The sequence below is a fragment of the Somniosus microcephalus genome, chromosome 2, assembly GCF_052327205.1.
Source record: "Somniosus microcephalus isolate GS21.2 chromosome 2, FLI_Smic_1.0, whole genome shotgun sequence".
NCBI classification, from domain to species: domain Eukaryota; kingdom Metazoa; phylum Chordata; class Chondrichthyes; order Squaliformes; family Somniosidae; genus Somniosus; species Somniosus microcephalus.
Window position 1 is genome coordinate 301,772,882 of NC_140988.1, and position 15,281 is coordinate 301,788,162.

The 15,281-nt window shown below is 43.8% G+C and overlaps 1 protein-coding gene across 3 annotated transcripts in view; it reads right to left on the minus strand.

Annotated features, from left to right (window-relative positions):
• mtmr12 (myotubularin related protein 12) overlaps positions 1-15,281 on the minus strand; it is a 115,391-nt gene that overhangs the window by 25,189 nt on the left and 74,921 nt on the right. For all 3 annotated transcript variants that reach the window (XM_085973703.1, XM_085973708.1, XM_085973715.1), the window contains exons 9-11: positions 14,245-14,351; positions 4,487-4,617; positions 1,718-1,796 (exon numbers count right to left, since the gene is read on the minus strand). In XM_085973703.1, the coding sequence (XP_085829829.1) occupies positions 1,718-1,796; positions 4,487-4,617; positions 14,245-14,351 (317 nt within the window). The remainder of the gene's footprint in view (positions 1-1,717; positions 1,797-4,486; positions 4,618-14,244; positions 14,352-15,281) is intronic.

Below are 15,281 nucleotides of genomic sequence, written 5' to 3' on the forward strand. Positions count from 1 at the left end.
AGTGAAGAGAAAATCATAGAAAAATTGAGAGATCATGTGGCTTATTCACGTACACCTCCATACAGTTGTTCCGATCTTGGAGGTGATCTTTCAGTTGTGTTATCAGTCTGCCCTTATGACTGGAAACCTCCATGTTGTGGGTTATTGAAAAGTTAATAATTATATTTTGAATGGAAGAAAGCTGGGTGATATGGCAGAGCAGAGAGATTTAGGGGTTCATGTTCCCAATTAACACTTGTTTTTCACTACATTGGAACAGTGGCTACAGTGCAAAAGTACTGCCCTGAAGTTGTGAAAGGCACTAGATTAATCAAAGTTCGTTCTCTCATTAATTAACTTGTACAAATCAAAATGATAACCATGCATTAGCTTTTTAGATTAACGGACATAAATTGCCATGAACTACCCATTTATCCAGGGATACAATTTAAACTCTCTACTTGTTACTTCTGAAAATGGTAGAGAAGTATACATCATTTCCGTGTTCTAGGAACTGTAGAGCTGTGAACAGTATCTCCACTATTCCAATATCAGTGGTGGCCAGGATTCCTGTCCCATTAGTGAAACACAAGATTAATATTCCCATTATTTAAAGTTTTAATAATCCAGTAATGTCACTACAGTTGTAAACATGGCATTAAAATTTGCTTCCAGAGCCATTGGTTCAGTCCTGCTCTCCACTATGCCACAGGACTGTCATTTTGATGGTGTGGAGGTTTTGCACTGGTGAAGAAATGTACCATCCAAGCCTCAACCTCAAACCACATTTTGCAACTTCACAAACGATGAACACATAAAAGCAATATAAGTGCATGAGCATTAAAACAAAATAGGAAAGGTTAAACAAAAATTCAATAGGAAGTTGAAGCAATGTGTTGAAAGATACTGCCACTGGATCCCCTTAAAAAAAAAAAGCTTTTTCTTTCTGGTATGCAATGATTGAAATACTATACACTTCTGGAGCAGTCAGATAAGCATCCGGCACTGGCTTATGGCTTCACTTCTTACCAGTTTTTTTGCATTACAAGAGATTAAATGGTGGGAAGTTCCTCATTTTCGTGGCACAGCATTTCATTATTCAACAGGCTAAGTGCACACTGTTGAAAACACAAGTGCATTGAACCCGTACAAATATTGTGATGTTTATTTTGTATGTTGGCATTCTGGAATCATTTGAATGATCACTGAGCAAGGATGTTCTACAACTACTTCTTTTGGAAGGGGGAAAAAAAGGAAGAACAAATTTGCAAATATTAAAACACAAAATGAAACCACCATCAATCAGGAGCAAGTTCAAAGTTTTCCTAACTGACAGCCACAGAATACTAGCACAGGGCTAGGAGCAGTATATTTGCAAAAAATGATTTTCAGAGGATTCTCTTTAGCTCTTTAAACATTCCTATAGCATTCCAGCAGAGGCAAAAAGATCTCAAAATTTTGCTTACTTGAATACCAGAAATTATGTTTGATGGCACTATACTTTCACGATTATGAATTTATAGAAAAATGTGCAAATGGTTGACCAAAAAAATGCTCTACATTTAAAAAAAAGTTGATATTGGCTTTAATTATTAACAGAGTTAATGGGCCTATTTCATTGCTGCAGTGTTAAATATTTCTGTTGCAAGCACCTCAACCCTATATCCTGATGGAGTCAAGAAACAAACTGCACATAAATCATGATTTAACAAGAATAATACAGGAAAGATGCACAAACCTGATAACTTCCAACCAGTTTGCATTCTCTAAAGCAGACAGCCATTTAATGTCAGACTCCCAGAATTCAGCAGCATTATCTGGTCAAAAACAATTAATATTAGCATAGAGCTGAATATATCTAGATCAATACGCAATGAGTTTCAAATTGGGCCAGCATTGGTTTCAGACTATAATTTGACGTCATTCATATGAATGCCTTCTAAATGTGCTAAAGAAAATACATGGGTTCTGTACACAGGCCCGGATTCTGCGGTTGTAATGACGGTGAAACTGTCAGTGTTCGCCGTCATTACTCTGTGAAATTGACAGTAACTTCTGGCATCTGCACAGTTAAATGCAGAAATCCAGAGGTTGCCGTCAGTGATTCTTTGCTGCTCCACAGGGTGCACGGTTGAAGTCCCCGCAAACGGCAATCTTTAGAAATCACTGAACCGACGAGAACTTCCCCTTTATGCTGTAATATTGTTGTAAAAAAACCCCGAAAAGGTTAAGCTTTTTGAATGAGGCGTAACTGGGTTTTTAACTGCGTACTAAAACATAACTACTGCTGAACAACCTCTCAGCCCTGAAAAACGAATTTTGTATTTGTGGAATGTCAATTTTTTCCACGATAAAAAATCCACAGGTTTTTAATACAATAAAAATTAATTTTTTATTTAAAAGTTTATGAAATCTCAGCTTCTAACTTAATCCCATGTGTATACCCCAATCTTTATTTCGCTCTCTAAAATTTAAGGAAAAAAAAGTGAAGGATGATCAGTGTATTTTACTTCCTGGTTTGCTGTCTGAGAATTCTTCAATGTGATTGGCTGCTTAGCCTGTTTGATGACATCAATGTTGCTGAATGCTGGAGATCCCCTAGAGTTGGCGCCAGAATCAAAGGGGCGTCAAGAATCAAAGTGACTTCAGGAAAGGTGAAATCAATGCCACAGAAATTGCTAGGTCTTTGTGGGCAGCTTTCCTCGAGGTCAGCGGCAAGCGCCGTCACTTCGCCACTGACTGCAAAATCCGGGCCATAAAGTTGAAAAGTCTAAATTTTTGGAAAATAATTGTCATAAGAACATAAGAAATAGGAGCAGGAGCAGCCCATTTGGCCCTTCGAGCCTGCTCCGCCATTCAATATCATGGCTGATCTTGTACCTCATCTCCACTTTCCTGCACTATCCCCATTTCCCTTGATTCCCTTAATATTCAAAAATCAATCGACCTCTGTCTTGAAGATACTCAACGACTGAGCCTCCACAGCCCTCTGGGGAAGAGAATTCCAAAGATTCACCACCCTCGGAGTAAAGAAATTTCTCCTCATCTCAGTCCTAAATGGATGACCCTTATTCGGAGACTGCCACTCCTGATTCTAGACTCCCCAACCAGGGGAAACACCCTCCCTGCATCTACCCTGTCAAGTCCTGTAAGAATTTTGTATGTTTCAATGAGATCACCTCTCGCTCTACTAAACTCTAGAGAATATAGGCCTAGTTTATGCAAACTCTCTTCATAGGACAATCCCCCCATCCCAGGAACCAATCTCGTGAACCTTCGTTGAACTCCCTCTATGGCAAGTATATCCTTCCTTAGGTAAGGAGACCAAAACTGTACACAATACTCCAGGTGTGGTCTCACCAGGGCCTTATATAATTGCAGCAAGACATCTTTATACCCAAATCCTCTTGTAATAAAGGCCATTTGCTTTCCTAATTGCTTGCTGTACCTGCATGTTAACTTTCAGTGATTCGTGTACAAGGACACCCAGATCCCTCTGAACACCAACATTTCCAAATCTCTCACCATTTAAAAAATACTCTGCTTTTCTATTTTTTCTACCAAAGTGGATAACTTCACATTTCTCCACATTATATTCCATTTGCCATGTTCTTGCCCACTCACTTAGCCTGTCTATATTCACTTGAAGCCTCCTTGCATCCTCCTCACAACTTACATTCCCACCTAGCTTTGCATCAGCAGCAAATTTGGATATATTACATTTGGTCCCCTCATCCAAATCATTGATGTAGATTGTGAATAGCTGAGGCCCAAGCACTGATCCTTGCGGTATTCCACTAGGTACAGCCTGCCAACCCAATAACTGTCACCAAAGACAGAGCTAGTTTGGATCATAATTTTTACAGGCTGCTTATAAAACAATGTTAAACCTGCATTATTTATGGCTCGGCCCATTTAAATATCAAACATGCTGCAATTAAATTTAAATTTTAAATGCTAATGCAAAACAGAATCTTTCCATAAGTAATTGTTTCTACACATTGGAGTAAAAAGGATTCCAGACATTAGGTTCAATATATTTACCTAGAGTCAACTGTAGCTTTAATTTCTAGAATGGTTCAAATATACCCTAATTACAAACTAATAATGTTGTGGGTTATACACATTTCACAACCAAATATTAGTTTCCTTCAAGAAACAACCCATTAGCACACTCCAAAAGGTTCAAACCCTATATAATTCTGCCAGTGAACTGATCAATATAATTTACTTGTTTAAGACCAATCAACACTTCAGATATCTATTTACTATCACTCCATGAAGAAATGAGGTAAAATTAAACCTAAATCCATTAAGGCTCAAAATTTAAAAACGTTAACCATGAGAAAGTTGAAGATAAAAACCATTTTCAAGCTCAGAATAATACATTTATAGGGCTCATTTCAATAAAAAGATCCCTCGTGACTGAATGCTTCTCAACCCAGCTGCATTGTTCCTCATTAAGACCCCCAGTAACTACACAATTTAATCTACAAAGTGAGTTTACCCATCAGGAACAGCTGTTTAAATCTGCTGTAAGAAGTCTGTATTTCCTGCAGAGTTGGGAGTGTGGCTGAAAGGATCTCAGTTCTGACTGTGTGATTCAAGGGATGGGTTTCTCCGAGAACTTGGAGCAGCCTGTAAGTCAAAAGGAGTATAACCATTAGATTAGTAAGTTACATAATCCAGAGGTGCAGGCAGAACATTTTAAGTTGTACACACTTCTTCCAAATGCTGTACACATTTCTAAAGGAGCAGGGAGTGCGCCACTGGAACATTTTTAAACACTACGTAGTTAATTAGATTTTTAATCTTAAAAAAAACACAACAGGAAATACAAGTGCCATTTGAAGCTTCATGGCTTTAGATCAAAATCCTGATCAAGTACCGTCCCTCTCAATTGGCAAATCAGTACTCCATGTCGCATTTTGGCGACAGTGACCATAATTCGGTGAGATTTAAGGTGGTCATGGAAAAAGACAAAGACAGCCCGGAAATAAGGGTTCTAAATTGGGGGAAGGCCGATTTTAATATGATAAGGCAGGATCTGGCCAAAGTGGACTGGGAGCAGCTGCTTATAGGAAAATCCACATCAAAACAGTGGGAGACTTTCAGAAGGGAAATAGAGAGAGTACAACGCCAACATGTTCCTGTAAAGGTCAAGGGTGGGACCAACAAGCAAAGGGAACCTTGGATGACAAGGGATATACAAAAATGCATTAGAAATAAAAGGGGGGCTTTTGGCAGTTACAAAAGACTAAAGACAGAAGAAGCCCTAGAGGAGTATAAAAAGTGCAGGGGCATACTTCAAAAAGAAATTAGGAGGGCGAGGAGGGGCCATGAAATAACACTGGCGAGCAAAATAAAGGAAAATCCTAAGATGTTTTATAAGTATATTAAGGGCAAGAGGATAACCAGGGAAAGGGTAGGGTCCATTAGGGACCAAAGTGGCAATCTGTGTGTAGAGCCAGAGGATGTAGGCAGGGTTTTAAATGAATTTTTTGCATCTGTGTTCACTATGGAGAAAGACGATGCAGACATAGAAATCGGGCAAGGGGACTGTGACATACTCGAACATATTAGCATCGAGAGGGAGGAGGTGCTAGCGGTTTTAGCAGGCCAAAAAGTGGATAAATCCCCAGGCCCGGACGAGATGTATCCCAGGCTGCTGTGGGAGGCAAGGGAGGAGATTGCAGGGGCTCTGACACTAATTTTCAGAACCTCTCTGGCCACAGGGGATGTACCAGAGGACTGGAGAACAGCTAACGTAGTACCATTATTCAAGAAGGGTAGCAGGGATAAACCAGGGAATTACAGGCCAGTGAGTCTAACATCTGTGGTGGGGAAATTATTGGAAAAAATTCTGAGGGACAAAATTAATCTCCACTTGGAGAGGCAAGGATTAATCGGGGATAGTCAGCATGGCTTTGTCAAGGGTAAATCATGTCTAACAAATCTGATCGAATTTTTCGAGGGGGTGACTAGTGGGGTGGATGAGGGAAATGCTGTGGATGTGGTTTACATGGACTTCAGTAAAGCTTTTGACAAAGTCCCGCATAGGAGACTGGTCAAGAAGGTAAGAGCCCATGGGATCCAGGGTGCCTTGGCGCGTTGGATCCTAAACTGGCTGAGTGGCAGGAGGCAGAGGGTGATGGTCGAAGGTTGCTTTTGTGACTGGAAGCCTGTGTCCAGTGGGGTACCTCAGGGATCGGTGCTGGGTCCCTTGTTGTTTGTGATCTACATAAATGGTTTGGATGAGAATGTAAAAGGTATGATCAGTAAGTTCGCAGATGACACGAAAATTGGTGGGGTGGTAAATTGCGAGGAGGAAAGCCTCAGGCTACAGGACGATATAAACGGGTTGGTCAGATGGGCGGAAAAGTGGCAAATGGAATTTAACCCTGAAAAGTGAGAGGTGATGCATTTTGGACGGACAAATAAGGCAAGGGAATACACAATGAGTGGTAGGACCCTAGGAAGTACAGAGGGTCAGAGGGACCTTGGTGTACATGTACATAGATCCCTGAAGGCAGCGGAGCAGGTAGATAAGGTGGTTAAAAAGGCATATGGGATACTTGCCTTCATTAGCCGAGGCATAGAATATAAGAGCAGGGAGGTTATGATGGAGCTGTACAAAACGCTGGTGAGGCCACAGCTGGAGTACTGTGTGCAGTTCTGGTCGCCTCACTATAGGAAGGATGTGATTGCTTTGGAGAGGGTGCAGAGAAGATTCACCAGGATGTTACCTGGGATGGAGCGCCTCAGCTATGAAGAGAGGCTGGACAGGCTGGAGTTGTTTTCCTTGGAGCAGAGAAGGCTGAGGGGGGACCTGATTGAGGTGTACAAAATGATGAGGGGCATAGATAGGGTAGATAAAGAGGAACTTTTCCCCTTAGTGGGGGGGGTCAATAACAAGGGGGCATAGATTCAGGGTAAGGGGCAGGAGATTTAGAGGGGATTTGAGGAGGAACTTTTTCACCCAGAGGGTGGTTGGAATGTGGAACTCAATGCCTGAAAGAGTGGTGGAGGCAGGAACCCTCACAACATTCAAGAAGCATTTGGATGAGCACTTGAAATGCCATTGCATACAAGGCTATGGACCAAATGCTGGAAAATGGGATTAGACTGGACAGGGATGGATGGGCGGCGCAGACACGATGGGCCGAAGGGCCTCTTTCTGTGCTGTAAAACTCTATGACTCTATGTTGACCACCACTGGGAGAAGCAAAGGCACAGAGTGTATTCCTCGAAGGTGCAGCGGGCAAGGTGTTAAGGGACTTCAAGTGCCCAGCACAAAGAGTGGCTCTAACCAAACTGTCCAAGTCCTGGAAGTAACAATTTTATCCTAATCCCTTTAATCGTTTTTTGGGGAGTGGGGTGGAAAGGGGGTTAAATTGTGATAACCTGTTGGTGTTTATCAAACTGACCAATGCCATTGCAGTAACAAATACATTTCTCCCAAGTTTTGCACCCAGTGTCAACATAAAGCACTCCCAGGTCAAATATAGCATGGATGCAGGGTAAATCTGCCGCCAGTAGAATTGTGGAACTAAACATCCATCTACCAACTAAAGTTCAATTTTAAACTTGTTCCCATAAATGTTCATATGTTTGGAAGGAAAAATGAGGAGTGATAGTATTAACTAAATGGTACAATTTCAAAGGGGATGCAGCAACAGAGACATATACAAATCTTTGAAGGTGGCAGGACAAGTTGATAAAGCTTAAAAAAGTATACGGGATCCTTAGCTTTATAAAAAAAGAGGCAGAGTACAACACCAAGGAAGTTATGGTAAGCTACAAATCACTGGTTAGATCTGAGCTGGAGTAAATCAGGAGAAATGGTTTCCACTGGCAGGATGGTCGGTAACCAGAGGACACAGATTTAAGGTAATTGGCAAAAGAACCAGGAGGAAGATGGAGATTTTTTCTTTTATAAACACAGCGAGTTACGATGATCTGGAATGCATCGCCTGAAAAGTGGTGAAAGCGGATTCAATACTAACTTTCAAAAGGGATATGGATTTATACTTAAAGGAAAAATTTACAGGTTTATGGGGAAAGAGCAGCGGAGTGGGACTAATTGGATAGCTCTTTCAAAGAGCCGGCACAGACATGACGTACCGAATGGCCTCCTCCTGTGCTGTATGATTCTATTATATAGCTGCCAGGTTGGGCCTCCATCAGGCGGCAAGGGAATCAACATGAGTGTGCTATCTACTTGACCTTTATCTCACCAACCCATCCGTTATAAACATGTTGGTCTACGATCACATTGGTAGGACAGCCCTTGTGAAGTCTAAATCTCATCTTCTCTGTGCCAACACCATCCTAGTTGTGACACTACCAATGTGCCCAGTGGGAGAGACTAACAATAGATCTAGCAGCATAAAACTGGACATCTAGAGACACTGTGGGCTATCAGCAGTGAAGTTCTATACTACCATGGTCTGTAACATCATGGCCTAACACATCACTCACTAGTTGATCATCACCAAGCCAGGAGACCAGCTCTGATTCAATATAGAGAATAGAAGGGTGTTCCAGGAGCTGCATGAGGCATACTTTAGAATGAGGCAACACGGCTATCTACATGCTAAAAAAGAAACCCAGGCTATAAGCAACTCCATTGCAAACAGCAAAGCTCTGTGTTCACCATTCTCAACTGCATGTGGTAGATCAAATCAGGCAAGTAATGGGAGGAGGAGGCTCCATAAACATCCCTATCCTCAACTACAAATGGAGTCCAGCACATAAGAGACAAGGTTGAATGCCTTCACCCAAAAGTGCTAAGCGAGCAATCCTACTTGGCCTCCTAAGTTCCCCACCATCATAGATGTCAATATCCAGCCATTTTGTTTCACTCCATGTGACATTAAGCAGCAGCTGGGAGTGCACTGGGCATAGGTGAAGGCTATGGGCCCTGACAACATTCTGAAAGACTTGCACACCAGAAATAACTAGAACACCATTCACAACTTCTCTGATAAGGCATCTGATGCCAGTTTACAACAGGACCTGAGTAACATACAAGCTTAGTCTGACAAGTGACAGATATCACCCCTCAACTTTAGCATCACAATCAGCAAGTTTCCTACCACTAATATCCAGAGGGGTCACCATTGACCAGTTGTTGACCTAGGCCAGCCACATTAACACCATAGCTAAAGCAGGACAGAGGTGAGGTACTGTAAAGAGTGGCTCACCTCCTGACCCCACAAATCCTTTCTACCAGACTCAAGTCAGGAGCGGATGGAATGCTCACCACTCAGTTGGATAGGTGTAGCTGCACCACTCGAAACCTCAATATCATTCAGAACATGGTTCTGATGAAGGGTCATCAACCTGAAACGTCAACTCTGTTTCTCTCTCCACAAATGCTGCCTGACCTGCTGAGTAATTCCAGCATTTTCTGTTTCTGTATAATTCAGAACAGATCAGTTTGCTTGATTGGCGCCCTTGCTACTGGATTCAATACCCACGCCTTACAACACTGGTCTCTGAATTTGGACAGCGGTTCGTCAATGCTCCGTGTCGACTCCATCCCTCCATGGAACCTCTGACTTTGGCTGTGGTCTCCAACCTATTTCCCGCTACCAGAAAATATGTATTCCATTAATTACTAGATAACCAGGCCTATGCAACCTGAGCTTTTCCGTGTCCCTTCACATGCGCACTTTGGCTGCCACTCTGGACCCTTGCCATTGATTTCTTTTTCTACTTTTTTCTCCTCCCTTTTCTCTCTATCGCTCCCTGACCGCCCTCTCCTGTCGTCATGCCTCCTTTCATCTCTCCTCTCTCGGATACTCTGCCCTCACAAATCCCTAGCCCATCCTTCATTACTCTTTGACCTTCCAACTCTCCTGCCACCATCCCAGGCTTGAATCCCTCTTGGGTAAGCCTACAGCTTTCGGCTGTGCCTCTCTTGGCATCCTATGAAAGGCCCATCGAGGCACTCATCGCTGCCTCCTTACAAGCAGCAACCTCAACTGTCCCATCCTACTCTCTTGCCGACCTTCCCGCCCAGCACACCCACTGGGGGCTCCTCCCCATTTAACTGACCCCTCCCAGCGCTGACCCTGTGGACGCTGGCAGTGGGTCAGCCATCACCGATCCTCCAGAATGTCAGTTCACTTGCGAAGAAGGCCCTTACCATCCATGAGCTTATCGTGGATGACTGTATCAACATCATGGCCCTGATGGAATCTTGGTTGAGGAGTGATGACACCTTACCCTTAAATGAAGCCTCCCTGCCTGGTTATACCTTCTAATTGCCCCACTCAGACCGCCATGGTGGCGGTGTGGCTCTCACCAAATTACACCTTGGTCTGTCCCCCTACTCCTCCTCTGAGCATCTCACCTTATTCCACCCCTCTGACTTCTCATTTAAATTCTCGTTCTCTACCGTTCACCCAAGTACCATAAAAATGTTATCACCGTGACATCTTCACTGCTTTCCTCCCTCAACCTCGGTCGAGCGACTACTCATCCTCGGAAATTTCAACCTCCATCTCAGTTCATCATGCTCTCTCTCCGGAGTTCACTGCACTCCTATCCTGCCATCTCTCCCTCCATGTAAAAACCCATATTCACAGCCACCCCCTCGACCTTGCCATCTCTCATGGCCTCTCTATTTCCATCGTGTCAATCGTAGATAAGGCCATCTCTGACTACTTCCTCATATCCCTCTCCACCCACACCCCACTTCCTCCACCGCACCCCTCCCCCCCCAAACCCTACTTCCTTCTGTGTCCGCCCTTGGAAAAAAAATTCCCCCAACTCTCTTACAACTGCACTTATGAAATCCCAACTGTCCAGTCTTTGGCCCTCCATTCACCACGACATATCTGCAGCTACCGATCTGCTCAACCACACCCTTACCACCACCTTTGATGCCCTAGTCCCTATTAAAACAATTACTCTCTCGCACCCTGGCCGTTCCCCCTGGTATGGCCCTCATCGACACTCCCTTAAGTCCAAGAGTCGCAGACTTGAACGGATATGGCGGACAACTGGTTTAGCCATTTACCACCAGATCTGGCTGGACCACATACCGCATTAGCGGGTCCTGCTCGCATCTGCCAAAATTGATCACTATTCCTGAATCATTTCGGAATGCAAAGATAAACCCCGGCTTCTATTCTCCACTGCTAACCATCTTCTTAAACCCCTCTCCCCTGTCTCCTCCACCCTGCCCTAGCCCTGAACTCACATCTTTCTCCAATTTCTCTCCGATCTCCCCTCATGACCTCTCCGTGCTCATCTTGTCCATGAGACCTGCTTCCTCGACCTTATTCCCACCAAACTGCTGACCACCCAACTTCCTTCTCTGGCTCCCATGTTAGCGGACATTGTTAAAGGTTCTCTCTCCTCAGGTACTGTCCCCCTCTCCCTCAAATCTGCTGTCATCACCCCTCCTCAAAAATCCAACCCTTAACCCCTCCATCCTTGCAAACTACCCTCCCATCTCCAACCTCCCTTTCCTCGTCAAAGTCCTTGAACGTGTTGTCACCTCCCAAATCCATGTCCATTTTTCCCGCAATTCCATGTTTGAAACTCTCCAATCAGGTTTCTGTCCCTGCCTCATCAAAAAGTGACAAATGACATCCTTTGTGACTGTGACAAAGGTAAACTATCCCTCCTTGACCTTTTTGACTTATCTGCAGCCTTTGACACGGTTAACCACTCCATCCTTCCCCAACGCCTCTCCACCATTGTCCAGCTGGGTGGGACTGCACTCGCCTGGTTCCATTCTTATCTAATCGTAGCCAGAAAAGTCACCGGCGATGGCTTCTCTTCCCATTCCTGTATCGTTACCTCTGGGGTTCCCCAAGGATCTATCCTTGGCCCCTTCCCATTTCTCATCTACATGTTGCTCCTTGGCAAAAACACAGCGTCAGTTTCCACATGTACACTGACAACACCCAGCTCTACCTCACCATCACTTTTCTCAATCCCTCCACCATCCCTAAATTGTCAGATTGCTTGTCCAACATCCAGTTCTGAATGAGCAGAAATTTTCTCCAATTAAATATTGGAAATACCGAAGCCATTGTTTTTGGTCCCCGCCACAAACTACGTTCCCTAGCCATTGACTCCATCCCTCTCCCCAACTTCTGTCTGAGGCTGAACCACACTGTTCGCAACCTGGGTGTCATATTTGACCTTGAAATTAGCTTCCGACCACATATCCGTGGCATAACTAAAACCGCCTCTTTCCACCTCCATAACATCACCTGTCTCCGGCCTTGCCTCAGCTCATCCACTGCTGAAACCCTCATCCATGCCTTTGTTACCTCTAGATTTGACTATTCTAAACCACTCCTGGCTGGCCTCCCACACTCTACCCGAATATTCACCAGACTGATACCTGGGATGGCAGGAATGACATACGAGGAGCGATTGAGTCGATTAGGCTTATATTCGCTAGAGTTTAGAAGAATGGGAGAGGATCTCATTGAAACTTATAAAATTCTAACAGGACTAGACAGACTAGATGCAGGAAGGATGCTCCCGATGGCGGGGGAGTCCAGAACCAGGGGGTCACAGTCTAAGGATAAGGGGAAAGTCATTTAGGACTGAGATGAGGAGGAATTTCTTCACCCAGAGTGGTGAACCTGTGGAATTCTCAACCACACAAGGCAGTTGAGGCCAATTCATTAAATATATTCAAGAAGGAGTTAGATATATTTCTTAAGGCTAAAGGGATCAAGGGATATGGGGAGAAAGCAGGGACAGGGTACTGAATTGGATGATCAGCCATGATCTCATTGAATGGCGGAACAGGCTCAAGGGGCCGAATGGCCTACTCCTGCTCCTATCTTCTATGTTTCTATGTTTTACCCTACGTAAACTTGAGATCATCCAAAACTCAGCTGCCCATGTCCTAACTCACACCAAGTCCCATTCCCCCATTACCCCTATGCTCGCTGACCTACATTGGCTCCTGGTTAAGCAATGCCTCGATTTCAAAATTCTCATCCTTATTTTAAAATCCCTCCATGGCCTCGCCCCTCCCAATCTCTAATCTCCTCCAGCCCCACAACCCCAAGACATCTGCGCTCCTCAAATTCTGCCCTCTTGAGCATCCCTGATTATAATCGTTCAACCATTGGTGGCCGTGCCTTCAAGTGCTTAGGCCCCAAGCTCTGGAATTCCCTGCCTAAACCTCTCCGCCTTTCTTTCTTCCTTTAAGACGCTCCTTAAAACCTACCTCTTCGACCAAGCTTTTGGTCACCTGCCCTAATTTCTCCTTATGCGGCTCGGTGTCAAATTGTTTGTCTTATAATACGCCTGTGAAGCGCCTTGGGATGTTTTACTATGTTAAAGGCACTATATAATTACAAGTTGTTGTTGTACACCGTGGCTACAGCATGTACAAGCTATAGGATGCACTGCAGCAATTTGCAAGGTTACTTATGACAGCTCCTCAGAATCCCCTGGCCTCTACCACGAAGGAGGACAAGAGTAGCAAGATCATGGGAACACTATCATCTCCAAGTTGCCCTCCAAATCACACACCATCCTGACTTGGACATACATCACTGTTCATTCATGGTCACTGGGTCAAACCCTTGGAATTCCCAACACCATCACGGGAGCACTATCAGCTCAGGAACTGCAGCAATTCAAAAAGACCCACCACCAGCTTCTTGGAGCAACTAGGGATCAGCAATAAATGTGATCTTGCAAGTATTGCAGTTGCAGACATCCCAAGAACAGTTTTAACGAAAGGCATGGAACATTGAATTAAATTTTAAATTTGTTTGATAATGCTCACAGGCAGATTGGCTTTCTTCAAAGTGCAGAGTTATATTTTGCCAATTTTGATTCCGTTCCCTTTTCTAAATGAAATGTATTAAAAAGCAGTAATGCACGAAGGGGTTGAAATGTCAAATTACAAGAACTTTGCTCTGGCAGATTATCAGTGTTACCTTAACCTCAATGTGACATTAACGCGGCATAGGTTGTTGCCGATAATAAGCTGAAAACGGTTTGAAAGTTAAAGATTGAATGTTTTTTTGTGTTTGATTTATTTTGTTCCGACTTCTCTTCTGCCAGAGGGGAGTCATGGAAATGATGTACTATTAGTTTGTTCTTGCATACCATGTAAAATTGGTCACACTTTCCTGAGCATTATGGTGGGTTACGGGGCAGGAAAGAAGAAAGCAAAAAAAAAAAATTAATGTTGTGCAGCGAAGTGCACCCTTTCCAATTTGAAGTCCAGCTGTATATCTTTATTGACACATTAACAAGATTACTAACCCCTCTATCCAACCTTTGTCCATTTGTGAAGTGTTGTCATCAGCTGTTTCAGGGAGAGCTGCCATCTTCAGCAATGCACAACCATTGGAGTGAGACCAGCACCAAAGCTGCACAGGGGGAAGTTAGAAAAGTTTTTAAAATGCAATATATATATTTTTCTCTTTTTTTAAAAAAGCATTGAATCAAGAAAAAAAAGGATGGGAGAGACAACCTGCGCCACTCACACTAGAACAGGATTGCACGTGTCTGAAGCCCAATTCTCAGGAGGAGGCCTGCATTTATACATGACCTTTATTGCAGAAATATGTCCCATAGCACTTCATCATAGGTATAAGGAAAACAGACACTAAGCTAGAGAGTGATAAATTAGGTTGGTCAAAGAGGTATGGGTTTAAGGAGCGAATTGCAGAGCCCAGGACTTGGTAGGCACAGCTAACAATGGAGGGGGCAATGCACAAGAACCTGGCATTAGAGGCACGGAGAGTTCAGGGTGGAAGGGGTTGCAAGCAGCAAGTTAGAGATAGGGTGTGTTAAGGCCATGGAGAGATTTAAATACCAGGGTAAGAATTTTAAATTCGAGACGGTGGGGAACTGGGAGCCAATGTAGGTGAGCGAGTCCAGGAGTTTATATATAAAAGAAACTGGTGGTCACTTTAAATTGTGGTTACTGCAGAGGGTGGCAGAATTAATTTCCTTAATAGAAATTTTGAAATTGCATTGCATAGACAAGGCGTCGACAGCAGCGTGACAGTATGTTCATAGAGTCATAGAGTTTTACAGCACAGAAAGAGGCCCTTCGGCCCATCGTGTCCGCGCCGCCCATCCATCCCTGTCCAGTCTAATCCCATTTTCCAGCATTTGGTCCATAGCCTTGTATGCAATGGCATTTCAAGTGCTCATCCAAATGCTTCTTGAATGTTGTGAGGGTTCCTGCCTCTACCACCCTTTCAGGCAGTGAGTTCCAGATTCCAACCACCCTCTGGGTGAAAAAGTTCCTCCTCAAATCCCCTCTAAATCTCCTGCCCCTTACCCTGAAT